The sequence below is a fragment of the Octopus sinensis genome, linkage group LG13 (genome assembly GCF_006345805.1).
Source record: "Octopus sinensis linkage group LG13, ASM634580v1, whole genome shotgun sequence".
NCBI lineage: Eukaryota > Metazoa > Mollusca > Cephalopoda > Octopoda > Octopodidae > Octopus > Octopus sinensis.
The window spans coordinates 24,890,366-24,907,666 of NC_043009.1; the positions used below are offsets into that span (position 1 = coordinate 24,890,366).

The 17,301-nt window shown below is 35.5% G+C and overlaps 1 protein-coding gene across 1 annotated transcript; it reads right to left on the reverse strand.

Moving 5' to 3' along the window:
• Positions 1-5,194: 5,194 nt before the first annotated feature.
• Positions 5,195-16,301, reverse strand: LOC115218358 (transcription factor SPT20 homolog). The gene is made up of 2 exons (XM_029788123.2): positions 16,188-16,301; positions 5,195-8,664 (listed from the first exon to the last, which is right to left on the reverse strand). The coding sequence occupies exon 2, from the start codon at positions 7,741-7,743 to the stop codon at positions 5,722-5,724; it is 2,022 nt and encodes a 673-aa protein (XP_029643983.1). The 5' UTR covers positions 7,744-8,664; positions 16,188-16,301; the 3' UTR covers positions 5,195-5,721.
• Positions 16,302-17,301: the final 1,000 nt, after the last annotated feature.

Consider the following 17,301-nt stretch of genomic DNA (forward strand, 5'->3'; position numbering starts at 1 on the left):
ACACAAATACATAGATACACACTTGCACATACATATATATATATACATACATACAAAATATATAGTACACAAGTATATATATATATATGCACACAAATACATAGATACACATCTATGCACACACACATACACATATCTATATATATATATTTGATACATATACCTATACACACATAAATATAATTATATATATAGAATATACACGTACATATATATATATATTTACATCACTATACATATACACATATATATATACAGATATACTTACATGTACATATGCATATATATATACACACATATATAGACATACATATCTATGAATACGTATACACATATATACGTACATGCACATATCTATGCACATGCATAATTGTGATTACATATGCAAATACATATATATGTATATGCATGCATATATATAAATACATATATACATACAAACAGATACACATTACACACATAGATAGACATATATACATAAGCAAGCATATACATATATATGTACATGCATATAAACACACATATACATATATGTACATATACACACACACATATATACATACATATGTATATACATATATATACATACATGCATATATATAAAAAATACATACATATATGTATACATATATATAAAAAATACATACATATATGTATACATATATATAAAAAATACATACATATATATGTATATATACATATTTGTATATATATATATACACACACACACACACATATATCCACACATATATATATATCCACATACACATATATCCACACATATATATATCCACATACATATATATTTATAGACATATATACGTACACATATGTATAATATACATATATATACACAGATATACATAGATATGATACTTATACATTATATATATATATATATATATATACATAGGCGCAGGAGTGGCTGTGTGGTAAGTAGCTTGCTAACCAACCACATGGTTCTGGGTTCAGTCCCACTGCGTGGCATCTTGGGCAAGTGTCTTCTGCTATAGCCCCGGGCCGACCAATGCCTTGTGAGTGGATTTGGTAGACGGAAACTGAAAGAAGCCTGTCGTATATATGTATGTGTGTGTGTGTTTGTGTGTCTGTGTTTGTCCCCCTAGCATCGCTTGACAACCGATGCTGGTGTGTTTATGTCCCCGTCACTTAGCGGTTCGGCAAAAGAGACCGATAGAATAAGTACTAGGCTTACAAAGAATAAGTCCCGGGGTCGATTTGCTCGATTAAAGGTGGTGCTCCAGCATGGCCGCAGTCAAATGACTGAAACAAGTAAAAGTAAAGTAAGTAACATGCATAAAAATGTATTATATACAATTGGTCCTACTTTTGAAATTTAAAATTTAGTTCAAGGAATTTCTTCTATAAGAAGAATCATGTTTTTATTTCTTTAAGAAATATTGTTGAATTCCGTTTGATTATTTATTAAAAATATGTATTTATTTAACTATTATTGTTATTGGTGTTGACCTGAAGAGTGACTATACCTTTAAATTGAATTGTTTTTGGATCGATTAAATTTAACTTCAATTGTAATTCAAATTGAAGATATAGCCACGAAACGTACGTAGTCTATTTGTTAATTATATAGTGTTTCAATTATATACCAGTTATTATTATCTATTTTATTCTGGTCTAGGTAAATATTTTATTATATATTTTATTTTTTCTATATGGTTCGATTTACGTCTATCAATGTTTGAATTACATAATAGTGGGTTTTATTATAATACATATATACATATATATGCACATACATATATATATGTGAACATATATATATATATATATATACATGTATATGTGAACATATATATATATATATATATACATATATATGTGAACATATATATATATATATGTATATATGAATGAGAAAAAACCATATATATATGTTCATATATATATATATATATACATACACATACATACATATATATACTTATATATATAATATATACACCTATATATTATGTATATATACATATATACAATATATACACATATATCTACAAATATGCACATATATATAGATATATACATACACAGGCATATACATATGTATATATATATACATATACATGCAAAGATATATACATACACACATATGTATACACATACATACATTCATATACATACGCATATACATATATGCATATATATACATATACACAAATATATATATATATATATACACACACATACATACAGATGTATTCATGTGTATGTATATATATATATAGACATATTCATGTGCATATATATACACATACATATACTCATATATACACACATATATATTAACATATACATATATATACACACACACATAAAGACATATACATGTATATACACACATATAGACATACATATACACATCTATACATATATATACACACATTGATATATACATATATATAAATACATACATATATATACATTCATATATATATGTACATACATATATATACATACATATATATATATACACATACATATATATATACATACATATATATATATACACATACATATATATATACATATATACATACATATATATATACATATACATATATATACACATATATATATACATATATACAGAGATATATATACATACATACATTTACATACACGTATAGATATGTACATACAAATAGAAATATAATATATATACATATATATTCATTTACATATATAGATACATATAGATATATACACACGCATATATATACATATAGATATACGGGTATACAGATAGATATACATATATACAGATATAAATATCTATCTATATATATATACATATATAGACATACGAGGGGTGTTGGAAAAGTCGTCAGCCTCATAAAGAAAAAACATTGTACACAACTTCTGATGAAGGTTGAACATTTCATGGCTGAAAACTTTCTATATATATGTATCTATACACACATATGGTATTTATACACAACAGAATATATATATTTTTGAAGATATCTGCCCATTCCCTGTCTTCCTGTCACCTCTATCTCCCTAAAGTACATGGCCGATAAAATGTTTGATCAAATCCTCATATACAGAGTTAAGATGTGAGGAAAGTCTCTACGATGTGTCTGTATTTTACCAGAGATACAAAAACTAAACTTATTTGCAACAAAAAATAAATAAGATCGATAAATTTTTGGTGCACACCATTATTATGATGGCAGAGTCAATGACCCAGGGGAAACATCAGAAAGGAAAGTTAAAAAGAATATCTGAATATGACCACTTGCCCCAAAACTGTGGGCCCCGTTTTGTGTGAAAATTATTAATAGTTATATTTTTCTCACAGTTGGAACTTTTGGTATTCTAGCAACAATAAGCTACTCAAAGGAATTGAGAGACTGGAATTGAGACTTGGATAGCGGAAACTGGAAGGAAAAGGAAAATAACCATCCGTTATTTTCCAAGAATCCTTTGCAATTTTCTGGAGAGTTGAGAAGTGTTCTCATCAATTAACAGAATTATCAAACATACAAGACCTTGTTCAATGTTGAACTCAGTTATGAAAATGATAATAACAATAATAATTATAACAAGAATTATAATAAATATTAATAATAATAATAATAATAATGCCAAAATTCTTTTTTTTATATATTTATATAATAATGAATCAAAGGGATAAAGGAAAAAAAAAGGAAACCAAAATATATATAAAAAAAAATAAAGAAAAAAAGAACAAGTACAGGAAACAAACAAAAAAAACATACCCTTCCGCCCCCGTCCGAGTGCCCTCCGACCACCACCCATATATTCTGACTCCATCCTTCTCCCCCATTTAAACAAATTAGAACAAAAAAAAAAGCATGTTTTTTTTTTACAACTTCACCCCATCCCTCACACTTTTTCACAAAACAAACCATTTTTTGTGGGTTGGAGGAAAAAATTGGGTTTTTTTTTCTTTTGAAATTTTTTTTCTCCATTCTTCTTCGTGTTGATTTTTTCCTCAATCACTAGCAATAACAACAACAACAATAATAATTATTATTATTATAATCATCATCATTATCATCATCATCATCATAATTATTGAAACATGTTTTTCTTTTTATTTATGTGTTTATAACATTGTTTAAAGTTTGAAAGTGGAAAAAAAATTCCTTTTTAAATTTTATTGTTTTCTTTTCCTTTTTTCACTTATTTTATATATATGTGTGTGTGTACACATATATACATATATATGCATGTATATATATAAACACACACACAGGTATGTACATATATTTATGTATGTGTACTTATATATATATTTACATGTATGTGTGTATTTTATATATATATATATGCACGTGTGTATATATGTATATATATATATATATATACACACACAGACATATATCCACATGTATATATATATATATAACCACACACGCGTGTATATATATATATATATATATATAATATATATATATATACACACACACACATACATGGAAGATTCCATATTTTGCAGGAGAAAATCTTTTGTTTTCTACCCACAAATTATTTTTGTATTCTTCCAAAGTTTACAAATTTTCACCATTCTCAAAGAAATTTCTTTCTGTAATATTCTTCAACAAGTTTTGTTGCCTGTGTGTGCGTATATATATATATATATATATATATACATTATACATTTTATTAATTATTCTTCGTATACATAATTTCTTCATACAAATATTTGTATAATTTTTGTATACTACATGTGTGTGTGAATGTATATGTGTGTATATATATATATATATATATATATATATATATATACATACATACATACACACACCCCTACACATGTATATATATATATATATATACTCAGACACACACAGATATATATGTATTGAGAAACATCTTTTACATTTATTATCATCATCATCACCATTATCATTATTATGAATAACAATAATATTTAAATTTCTTAAATTATTATACAATATTTTAATAACTCTACCCCAAATCTTTTATAGAATTATTTCGGTATTTCTCCTGTCTTTCAACAATTTATTTGTCTCTCATTCTTTTGAAATGTTTTTGGTTTGGCCAAGTTATGTGTGAGGAGAAGGGGTGGGGGGCGAATAGTTTGGTAGTTGTTTTTTATGTTTGTTGATTCCTTTTTCTTTCTTTTCATTTTTTATTGTTTTAAGGAATTTTAAGATATTTTCACTGCTTTATTTTATTTTTTTTTTACCCTTCTTTTTTGAAAAAAGAAAAAAACATTTTTTTTTCTCTTACATATATCTCTTTCTTTCTTTCTTTCTTTCTTATTCGTCACGGAATATATTTTTGAGACTCTTTTATCTACAAGAGTTGCTTTCAATTTGAGAATTTTTTTGAAAATGTGCATGTGATGCGAGAATGTTTCGCTTCTTAAGTCTTTTATGCTTGAAATTACTTTTCTTTTGTCATAATCGAAATTAGAAAAAAAAAAAACCTCTTTCATTCCACCTGACCATGTGACAAGCATGATTAATTAATCAATGAAATCTGATAGACCAAATTGTCTGATTGGTACCCAAAATGAAATGAATCTTGTCTTGTTATCCATCGTCACATTTTTTTTCCTTTACAAATCACTATTATTGTTTATTATTGTTATTATTATAAATTTATTATTATTATTACCATTATCATTATTATAATAATTATTATTATTATTGTAAATTTGTTTCCACGTTAACCCAACCCAATTTTTTTTTATTTGCCAAGTATCTCATCTAACAAGTTAAAGTCCGCCGTATTTGAACTCTGAATGCTATCGAAAATGTCCGCGTTACTCGTGTTGGCGCTATCCAAAAAGTTCATAAAGTCCTCCTGCGTGGTTGTGGCCGGGTAGCCGTTTTGGTGGGTATTAACGGGACCCGACACTGCAAAACCCGCTCCAGAGCCGAGACTGTAAGGAGACGAAGACGCTGGCGTACAATGCATCAGGGTAGGTCTCACACCCATTCGTTGTGACATCTGTATGCTTTGTTGTTGTTGTTGTTGCTGCTGTTGTTGTTGTTGTTGTTGTTGTTGCTGCTGCTGTTGTTGGACTTGCAGCAGCTGTGAATTCTGGTGTAACATTGCCGCCTGCCCGGGCAAACCATCCAGTTGTGACTGGTGCATGTGAGACACATGTTGTCCAGGCGGCATACCACCAGGATTTGTATAACCACCATACTGCTGCATCATACCAGGGCCTGCTGTTGCTAGGTGCATGCGTGACATTGCAATGGAACCGTTGTTTGCACCAGCCATCCGTGCACCAGGCTGACCTTGCATCATTGGCCGAGGCCAGTCTCCGGAACTTCGTGGGCGCGATATGTTCAGCCCGTCAGGTCCGACGTTCACGTTAGGCGGTCGCTGGTTCCGCATGATCGAGCTTTTATATGTGGGTGTCAACGGTCGTTGCGATCGACTGGTGACAGAACCACCCACTGGAGTCTGTGTAGGGGCTTGTGTTGTGTACGGTGAGTGTCTTGTCAATGAGGGGCTAGGGTAGTTAGATACAGGGGCTTGGGAGGTGTTAGCCGATGGCATAACAGAGGTGGTCATCTGCTGTACAGCGGTAACTTGTGCTGAATGTAAGAGGCCAGCTTGGCTAGAATTAGCTTCCGTCTTACCTGGCACACTATACCCAGGTTGTATCGTGCTGCTTGTTTGGTTAATCATGTTTTGCATTGTCTGTAAAGGGTTCGTGCCATTTGTACCAAACGACGTGGTGCCATTCGTGCTAGTTTGTTGCAGCTTGTAGTCAGGGGGTGGCGGTCGACTCATGTACTGTTGCATTTGGGTAGGGCAGGGTGGACCACCGGCGTTCTGCTGCTGCTGCTGTTGCTGTTGCTGCTGCTGCTGTTGCTGCTCTAGCATAGATTCGCGAGATTTCGTTTGGCACACGTGTTCAGCATGCACTTTGTCGTGCATGATGCTCATCTGTTCAGTCATGTATTGGCTTTGGGCCATCGCACCTGGGTTGAGAGACAGCGATTGCTGCTGACTCATTGATATCTGTTGAGGGGCCTGTTGCATCTGCAGCTGTTGGGTCTGTGACATTTGCATCCGGTGTGCACCATGCGATACTTGCATCTGTTGTGTTTGTGTTATTTGCATGGGCTGTGGACCTTGATTTTGGTTGAAGTGCGCTCGCACTTGATCCTGCAACTGTTGCAGTGACGATGGCGAAGGGCCACCCTGAGCCGAAGTTACCTGCACCCCCATTGGATCGGGATAGTGAGACAACGGTTTGGTAGCCCCAAAAGGTAACGACATATCAGTCTTGCCTGGCATCGGCTGTGGATAGCCCGGAGGTACTGGCTGACCTCGCAGCTGGTTTAAATGAGGAGGCGGCTGTTGACCATAAGCATAGGAGTTTTGGCCTGGCATGCCCGGCGGTGCCTGACCGAAACCCGCATATCCGTTGCCTCGGCCAAACTGGTCTATGTCGGAACCTGGGTCACCAAACGGCCCGAGGGATGGGGACTTCATCGCATACGTCTGGTTCTGGTGCTGAGCAGCCATCTGCTTCAGAGTCTCGGCAGCGGGACCGGTGTCCGAGAGGACGTGGGGTTGGTGGGATCCACGAAACGTTTGGATCGGTGTCGGGGTACGTACACCACCCATGTTCTGGTTGGTGTCGTACAGAGAATTGAGAGGGTTGCTACCAGGTGGCGGAGTATCTACAAACGGTGGACCTTTCGGCGGAAGACTAGGAGAACTTGTAGTTAAAGGACCAAACATATTTAGTGTATCATCTCGGTTCTCCTTGTCAAGATAGACTTCTTCAAAATCGTCCAATCCTTTGAAATCTTCCTTGTCAAGGTTCTCCAAAATGCTTTGCAAAACCTCAGGATCTAGGTTCAAATTGCTGATGATGTTGTCGGACAAACTGTTGTTGTTGTTGTTGTTGTGATTGTTGATGGTATTGTTGTTGTTGTTGTGATTATGATTGTTGTTGTTGTTGTGACCGGTATTCTGTTGTTGCTGTGCTCCTAGACACTGGCTCTCGTCGCAAGGTTCTTGCTTGCATTCAACGCTTGTCTGGATGCTGCTTGACTGCGGGGAGCCGTCGTTTGTGGACCCATATTGGGTTTTCACACTGGTCACTGTAACGTTGGTGTGGATGGTCTGAGGGTGTTCAGTAGGGTTGTTGATCTGCTGGACAATTTTTACTGACAAGCTTGACAAAGGATTGTTATCGACGCTGGTCGCAGAACTGTTGCTGTTCTGCTGCTGCTGCTGTTGTTGCTGTTGTTGCAACTGTGGCGTCGTTTGAGGTGGAGGTGCTTGCGGCTGCTGTTGCTGCTGAGGTTGCTGCTGTTGCTGGTGGTGGTGGTGATGGTGATGCTGAGCGTGTTGGTGCTGTTGATGGTGATGCTGTTGTTGCTGCTGCTGTGACTGCTGCTGCTGTTGGTTGTGTTGAAGGTTTGGATGATGGGAAGAAGAGGAAGAGGAGGAAGATGATACTGCAACTGCTGCAGCTGCTGCTGCTGCAGCTGCCGCGGCCGCTGCTGCTGCTGACGGGTCGTCGTAGGTATAACCACTGGCTGCTGCCGCTGCTGCTGCTGCTGCACTTGTGCTGCTGCTCACATCACCTGCGTTAGGTAGGGAAGAGGCTGCCTCACTAACTGCTCGGTTCTCCTTTTTCGATTTTAGTTTTGACTGAAAAATATAAAAAGTAAAAATACAAAATTAGAGATTCCATCACAAATATTATAATAATAAAAATAATAACAACAACAATAGTAATAATAATAATGCAGTTCAATATTTAAGAGATGAGGAATTACCTACATTATTTACATTTCACACATATTTGTCCTCATCTTGTTTGTTGTTAACACAACGTTTCAGCTGTTATACCCTCCAGCCTTCATCAGGTGTCTTGGTGAAATTTCAAACCTGGGTTCTCATCTCTAAGGCATTTTTTGATGTTGTTGTTATTATTATTATTCAGGTCACTGCCTGGAATTGAACTCGGAATGTTCGGGTTAGTATCCCATGCTCTTAACCACTACGCCATATGCCCATGGGCATATAATAATAATAATAATAATAATAACATCAAAAAATACCTGAGGAATGAGAACCCTGGTTCGAATTTTTGCCAAGACACCTGATGAAGGCTGGCGGGTATATCAGCCAAAACGTTGTGTTAACAACAGACATGATGACAAATATCCGTCAAATGTAAATAATGTATAATAATAATGGTTTAAAATTTTTCCACAATGGCAACAATTTAGAGGGAGGAGACTTGTCGATCACATTGACGCCAATGTTTCACTGGTACTTAATTCATCGACCCCCAAAATGATGAAAGGTAAAGTTGACCTGGGCAGAATTTGAACTCTGAACATTAAGATAATAATAATAATAATCCTTTCTACTGTAGGCACAAGGCCCGAAATTTGTGGCAGGGGGTTAGTCAATAACATCAACTCTGGATGAATTTGAACTGCAGAATGTAAAGATGGACAAAGTACCACTAAGCATTTCCTCCAGCTGGTTAACGATTCTGCCATCTCAATGCCTTAATAATAATAATGACAACGAGAGAGCACAAACTTTCACCAAAGCAACACCAATATCCTCTCAACGATTAGCCAGAGATGATTTTTAAAATGAGAATATCTGAAATAAAGTTGAATGCTCTCACAAACGAGAATACTAAAAAATGAACCCGGCCGCTCTCAAGAATAAGTAAAAAATAACAGGAAAAATAATCCAGAATCCTTGTCCGGTTCCAGATCAATCCCAAAATCTAATCAGTTCATGCCAGTCATGTGGCCAAACATCCCTAAAAGTTTCATTCAAATCCATCCAGTGGTTCTTGAGATATCTTGTCTGCGGACAAACAAACAAACACAACTGAAAACAATACCTCCACCTTAGCTAAGGTGGAGGTAATAATCCTGCTCAAAAGGTCCCTGAATAAGGGATGTTTAAAGACGTTGAACAAAACACGTTTCCAAAGGTGAATTATCCAAACCCTACAGAATTCCTCTCAACACATGGCTATGATACTCCCCCACTACTTCTGCTTGTGATCAGAGATGCACATATCATTAGCCACCAATGGACATGCTCAACTGGTTAGGGTCAAACAACTGACAAGCAAATCTGTGGTATTGAGCAGAATATTTGCTGTAGCCCATCTTTTGTACCAAGACAAAAGAATGTACATGATAGCACATTCAATCAGTTAAGATTAGAAGCCATGAGAGCCACTGCCTATCATTATTATTATTATTTGCATTAGTAAAAAAGAGGGCAAACTTGATTGACATCAATTCTTCGAGATGGTGCCCCAGCATGACCGCAGTCAACTAACACTTGTGAAACAATAAAAGATCTTCATAAAGTCACCCATAGGTACACTCCAGTTTGTAACCCACAGGAGCTCTGTCCCCTACCACCGCCACACGGGCATCTCAACTCACCCATCTCTCTTCCGAGGTTGGTTTCTTTGACTAAACCTTCTCAAGCAGTGCAGCTCCTGCATGGCTACACTCCGATGAGTAAAACAAGTAAATAAATTAAAAAGAAAAAAAAGAAGACGAGATGATTATGTGTGAGGTTACTATGAGATGGTGGTGGTGGGGGAGATGCTTTGGTGGGGAAGATGGTGGAGACAGTAAGAATAGCTGCAAATCTTTTCACCAGCTGACCGAGAGAATATGATTGTGTGATGTCTTTTAAAGAAAAGCTGGAGTTTAACTGGTGTTATGTCACACACACACACACAAATACATACACCCACGCATACATAGGCCTGTGCATGTGTATGTGTGTTGCAAGATTTGTTGAAGTGCTGCATCATCTGTCTCCTACTACAGCTTGAAAGACTGGTACAGTGTTCCATTTTTGCAACACTGACCGATTAGCTGACCGAGAGAGAGAGAGAAATGAAATTATATAATATACATAACTCTGTCTGTTTGTCTCTCTCTCTCTCTAAACACACGCGCACACACACACACACACACACACATATAAAGGGAGATAGTACATAGTAAAAAGAGAAGGAGGTAAATGTGGGGTTAGTTGATCAGATAAGCAGGTAGGAACATAGAAGAATATATAAGCAGATAGGTGAACAAACAGTCAGACAGATAGAGATAGACATAGATAGACAGATAGATAGACAGAGATAGATATAGATATAAATATATAGATAGATAGATAGGTAGACAGACAGGTGATAGAGATATATAGACAGATAGATAGATAGGTAGGTAGATAGACAGACAGAGAGAGATAGACAAATAGATATAGACAGATAGATAGATAGATAGATAGGTAGACAGACAGATAGATAAACAAATAGATAGATAAATAAATATGAATATATATACACTCTTTTACTTGTTTCAGCCATTTTGACTGTGGCCATGCTGGAGCACCTCATTTAGTCCAACAAATCAACCCCCAGGACTTATTCTTTGTAAGCCTAGTACTTAGTGGTTTGGCAAAAAGAGACTGATAGACTAAGTTATTGGGATGTAAACATACCAGCATTGGTTGTCAAGCGATATTGGGGGGACAAACACAGATACAAACATACACACACACATACTTATATATACATATATACGATGGGCTTCTTCCAGTTTCCGTCTACCAAATCCACTTACAAGGCTTTGGTCAGCCCGAGGCTATAGTAGAAGACACTTGCCCAAGGTGCCACACAGTGGGACTGAACCCGGAACCATGTGGTTGGTAAGCAAGCTCCTTACCACACAGCCACTCCTGCGCCTAGATAGAGATAGATAGATAGATAAAAAGATAGATATATAGATAGAAAAATAGATGGATGGATGGATAAATAGATAGATAACTATATAGCTAGATATAGATAGATAGGTAAAACTGTTAAAGAGATCGATAGATGGGCAGATGAATATCAGGGTGATGGATAGGTAGATAACCATATACATACATAACCATATATATATATATATGTATGTATATACTGAGATAAATACATGGATATATAAAGATATACAGATGAGTAGGCAAATTATATCGGTAGACAAAAGCAGGTACATGAATATATAGAAAACTAAATGGATAGCTACTGATTACAAGAATGAGTGAGGAAAACACCTCATCAAAAACAGATTTTTTTAAAACAATTAATGAACAAATTAATCCAATGAAATTATGTATGCTGTTACTGTTGCAGATTATCAAACAAATAACCATTTGTCATATATTCAAACAAAAGAAGGAGATTAGACTACTTCTGATAATTTCCTGATACAGGTAGATTGGGGTTTCTGGAATTTTTGGTGCCAAAGCCTTCCTGGGTTACTGATTTTTCTGAATCAGGGTGGCCCCCTTGGTCAATAGACTTTAACCCTTTAGCACTCGGATTACTGTCAAATGTAATGCTTATTTATTCACATAGGCATTATTTTATAGTTTTAGGGTTTTGATGCTGTAGCTTTTTATTTATAAAATGACATTGTAGGGTAAGTGTGAGAGGTAGGATCTACTTGGTTTGAAAAGAAAACAAACAGAATATTTTGGCTGGATATGGCCGGTTTAAAAAGCTAAACGATAAAATTTTCTACTATAGGCACAAGGCGCAAAATTTTAGGGAGGGGGCCAGTCGATTAGATCAACCCCAGTACACAACTGGTACTTAATTTATCGATCCCTGAAAGGATGAAAAGCAAAGTTGACTTCGGCAGGATTTGAACTCAGAGCGTAAACACAGACGAAATACCACTAAGCATTTCGCCCAGCGTGCTAACATTTCTGCCAGCTTGTCGCCCTAAGCTGAATATTAAATTTACTGGGGTGGCTGTGTGGTACAGAGGTTTGCTTCTTGACCACATAGTTTAGGGGTTCAGTCCACAGTGTGGCAGCTTGGGCAAGTGTCTCCTATTATATGTAGCCTTGAGCTAACCAAAACTTTGGATTTGGTAAACAGAAGCTCATATGTATATCACCTATGCTGCTATGGAAGGTGGATGTTAAACAATGATTATATATATATATATATATATATATATATATAATGTATCTTTGCTATTATGTTAAACTTTTGTATGTCCAAATTTAGCCAAATGTGTTTTTTCAATATTTATTTTTGCTTGCAAATAGCCAGTTCTTTTTGGTAAAAATTATCGTATCTCCAGCTGCTTCAGATGCAAAGATACAAAAAAAAAAAAAAAAATGATCAAAGTGTAGTACAAAGGTTTTCCTATGGAATGGTGAAACTATTTTGGGATTTTCTGAAAAAGCAACATTTTAGACTTACAACACTTTTGCATAATAGCAACAATATATATATATATATTTATATGTATAATTTTCAAGAGTCAAGAGTATCAGGTACTCAAATAGTAAACCACAAAAGTCAGCTCGGTAATGGGATTATCATGTACAAACAATATTTAAGGACAAATATGTACTAAAGTGAACACAGATTTGTACCCTGGTTATGCGTACATTTGCAAATGGCTGACTGAATACACAACGAGTTATCGAGGTCACATATAGATACACTCACTGCACTTATTGCCCCACTCCTGCAATTCATTTGGATTTAGGGAGTATATATATATATATATTATATATATATATAATGTATCTTTGCTATTATGTTAAACTTTTGTATGTCCAAATTTAGCCAAATGTGTTTTTTCAATATTTATTTTTGCTTGCAAATAGCCAGTTCTTTTTGGTAAAAATTATCGTATCTCCAGCTGCTTCAGATGCAAAGATACAAAAAAAAAAAAAAAATGATCAAAGTGTAGTACAAAGGTTTTCCTATGGAATGGTGAAACTATTTTGGGATTTTCTGAAAAAGCAACATTTTAGACTTACAACACTTTTGCATAATAGCAACAATATATATATATATATTTATATGTATAATTTTCAAGAGTCAAGAGTATCAGGTACTCAAATAGTAAACCACAAAAGTCAGCTCGGTAATGGGATTATCATGTACAAACAATATTTAAGGACAAATATGTACTAAAGTGAACACAGATTTGTACCCTGGTTATGCGTACATTTGCAAATGGCTGACTGAATACACAACGAGTTATCGAGGTCACATATAGATACACTCACTGCACTTATTGCCCCACTCCTGCAATTCATTTGGATTTAGGGAGTATATATATATATATATATATATACCGTTGGCGATTTTATTTCCTCCGTCTTCCCTTCTCTTCTGACGAAGAGCTCCGCTCGAAACATTAAACCCTCCTTCTTTCCTGAGCGTCCAATAATACTATATTTGTTCCACGTCCTCGCGTTGTTGTGTTTTCTCTTTGTGTTTTCATGTTTGGATTAACTTTATATATATATAGGAGCACTCCATCAGTTGCAACGAGGGTCTCAGCTGATACGATCAACAGAACAGCTTTGCTCGTGAAATTAACGTTGCAAGTGGCTGACCACTCCACAAACACGTGTACCCTTAATGTAGTTCTCGGGGAGATTCAGCGTGACACAGAGTGTGACAAGGCTGGCCCTTTGAAATACAGGTACTACTCATTTTTGCCAGCTAAGTGGACTGGAGCAATGTGAAATAAAGTGTCTTGCTCAAGGTCACAACGCGCCGTCGGGAATTGAACTCACGACCTTATGAGCCGACTTTGTTTGTGTGTGTGTCTTTGTGCTTGCCTTGCCTCCACTGTTTGACAACCAGTGTTGGTATATTTACATCCTTGTAACTTAGCCGTTCAGCAAAAGAGACCGATAGAGTATGCACTAAGCTTATGAAGTCCTGGGGTTGATTTCTTTGACTAAAAAAAAAATCCTTTTAAGGCAGTGCCCCAGCATGACCACAGCCAACTAAAAGAATAAAAGAATATATCATACATACACACATAAACATGTGCATGCTTGCATTAGTCCCACCATGGTCACCACTTAACAACCGGTCTTGGTTTGTTGACATTCTCATAACTTAGCAGTTTGGAAAAAGGAAACCAATAGAATGAATACTGAGGTAAATTTGCTCATGACAAAGTGATGCCCCAGCATGGCCACAGTTCAATGACTGAAACAAGTAAAAGATCTAATATAGGTAACTATATATTAGTCCAAACTGTACAAGATTACTAATACTGTACGTGCAAGATACCAGTTAACTAATCTGGTGGCTGCTGGAATTTGAAATTCTTGCTTAAGAATTACTACAGATTATAAGAGGTTCTGGACTGTTAGTGCCAGGAAAGTTGGTGTTGTAGCCATATATTTAATCAGATCAGACAAGAATTCATTCTGGTATATATATTTTTTGGCACCAAGAGGATTTTAACTCAGAACGTGTATGGATATAACTAAATATCACAAAGAATTGTTTGACCAACTATGTATCAATTAATCTAAGTTCTAATTATTCTGTTGCTATATTGATCATTATAGATTCAAGATTACACTATGGCAGATTTAGAATATATGTATCAACAAATATTGAAAAAATGTGTGTGGACATATACATTTAATATAATACACACATAATGCATATATAGCTATAATTACAAATATGTAAACACACACACGCTTACATATATACGTTACATATACACACAAATATAAGACTTCCTGCCATACATACAGAGTAAAATGAGAGATGAGAAGAGGCGTAAACGAGAAAAAAAAAAAAGACTTCGGATGATGACATTGACGGCAGAAGACAATGACGTCGACAACAAATGACGATGACGTCGACAGCAGATGACGATGATGACAACGGCAAAAGACGATGACGACATCAGCACTAGACGATGTCGACAACGGCAGCAGACGATGCCAAACTAGGAAACGACGACAATGGATGACGAACTAAGCGAGCTAAAATAAGATGACGACCGATGACAGCAGACGATAACGACAACGAATGATAGATATTTATAAATGAAAATTATATGGAAGGTGAGAGCTGACAAATGAAGTAGACTATAAACAAAACGACAACCACGGATAATGACGGACAATCACGGACGGTGACGACGACATCGCAGACAACAGATAAACAGGCAGGCAGGTTATAAGGTAAAAGGGTTTGATAAAAATGATAAATAAGTAGCTTTTTTTTTTCAAAAAAATAATAATAATAATTATAAATAAAGGTGAGGTAAGGCTGACAAGGCAGGCAGCAATGGCGGCCTAATTCATTCATAGAAACAGTGGAGTCTTGACATATTTACCTTAGAGTAAAGAAATAGCCCTTATCATTTTAGACAAGGCTAAGAAGAAAGAAGAAGTCGATGGACCAAGCTGGGATTGGGGGACGGTCGGGTAACGGAAACCATGTCCTAAAAAATAGAGAAATCCCAATCAACCTTGAGGGAAAAACGTTATAAATTAGGAGAAACGGGCGATGGTGGTGGGGAGACGGTCGTAAGGGGTCAGTTGTGGAGATTTTGGAATGGATGATACTAGAGGGAGTAATCGGGGAAATATGAGGGAAAGGAAACACGGGACGGAAAGAGAAAGAAAAAAAAAACGAACACTAAGAAAATATATATATAGAGAGAGGGGGGTGATTAAGAGAGAGTGAAAGGAGCAGTAAGAGTTATTGAAAGAAAGAGAGAGGTAGGGGGGGTCAATGAAGAGAGGGAATGTGGAAAGAAAGACGAGAAGGCTTTATCTGACTCTAGATAAGTTATACAAAGTTGTCGTATATGGAATTTTGAAATTGAATGCACACACAAACACGTACGCGTACACACATATATATGTATGTATGTGCATCTTTCTGAATTTATATATACACATATATATATATCATACACACACTCACATGTATACGTAAATATAGTACACACGTATGTATACATAAGTATCGTATGCAAATATGTATGTACGAATATATATACACACACACGAATAGATTATAAATATAGATATTTGTATATACATATATAATTATGTTTATGTTTGTGAGTATGTCTGGATATATGCGCTTGTGAATGATGTAACAACCTCAAATGACTAAGACCATTTATACACAATACATTTGGCTGGAAAGTAAAACTTTATAAATACAGACCAACTGACGATGCCACACAAGTTTTGAAACTTGTTGGTCGATGTTTATTTTTCAGAAGAAATCGGCAACTTTGACCCCACAGATTACACGTACACAGAGAAAAATTTACACAAGAATATCAAGGGGGTTCCAGAGCAAATTCAATCGATTGGTCACTTTTTACCAAAATCTGTGACGTCACGGCTTTAGTCGTTACCATCGATGCTGTTACTATTTGACGGGTGCTTTATTTTATCAATTTCGAGAGGATGAAAGGCAAGGTTGACCGC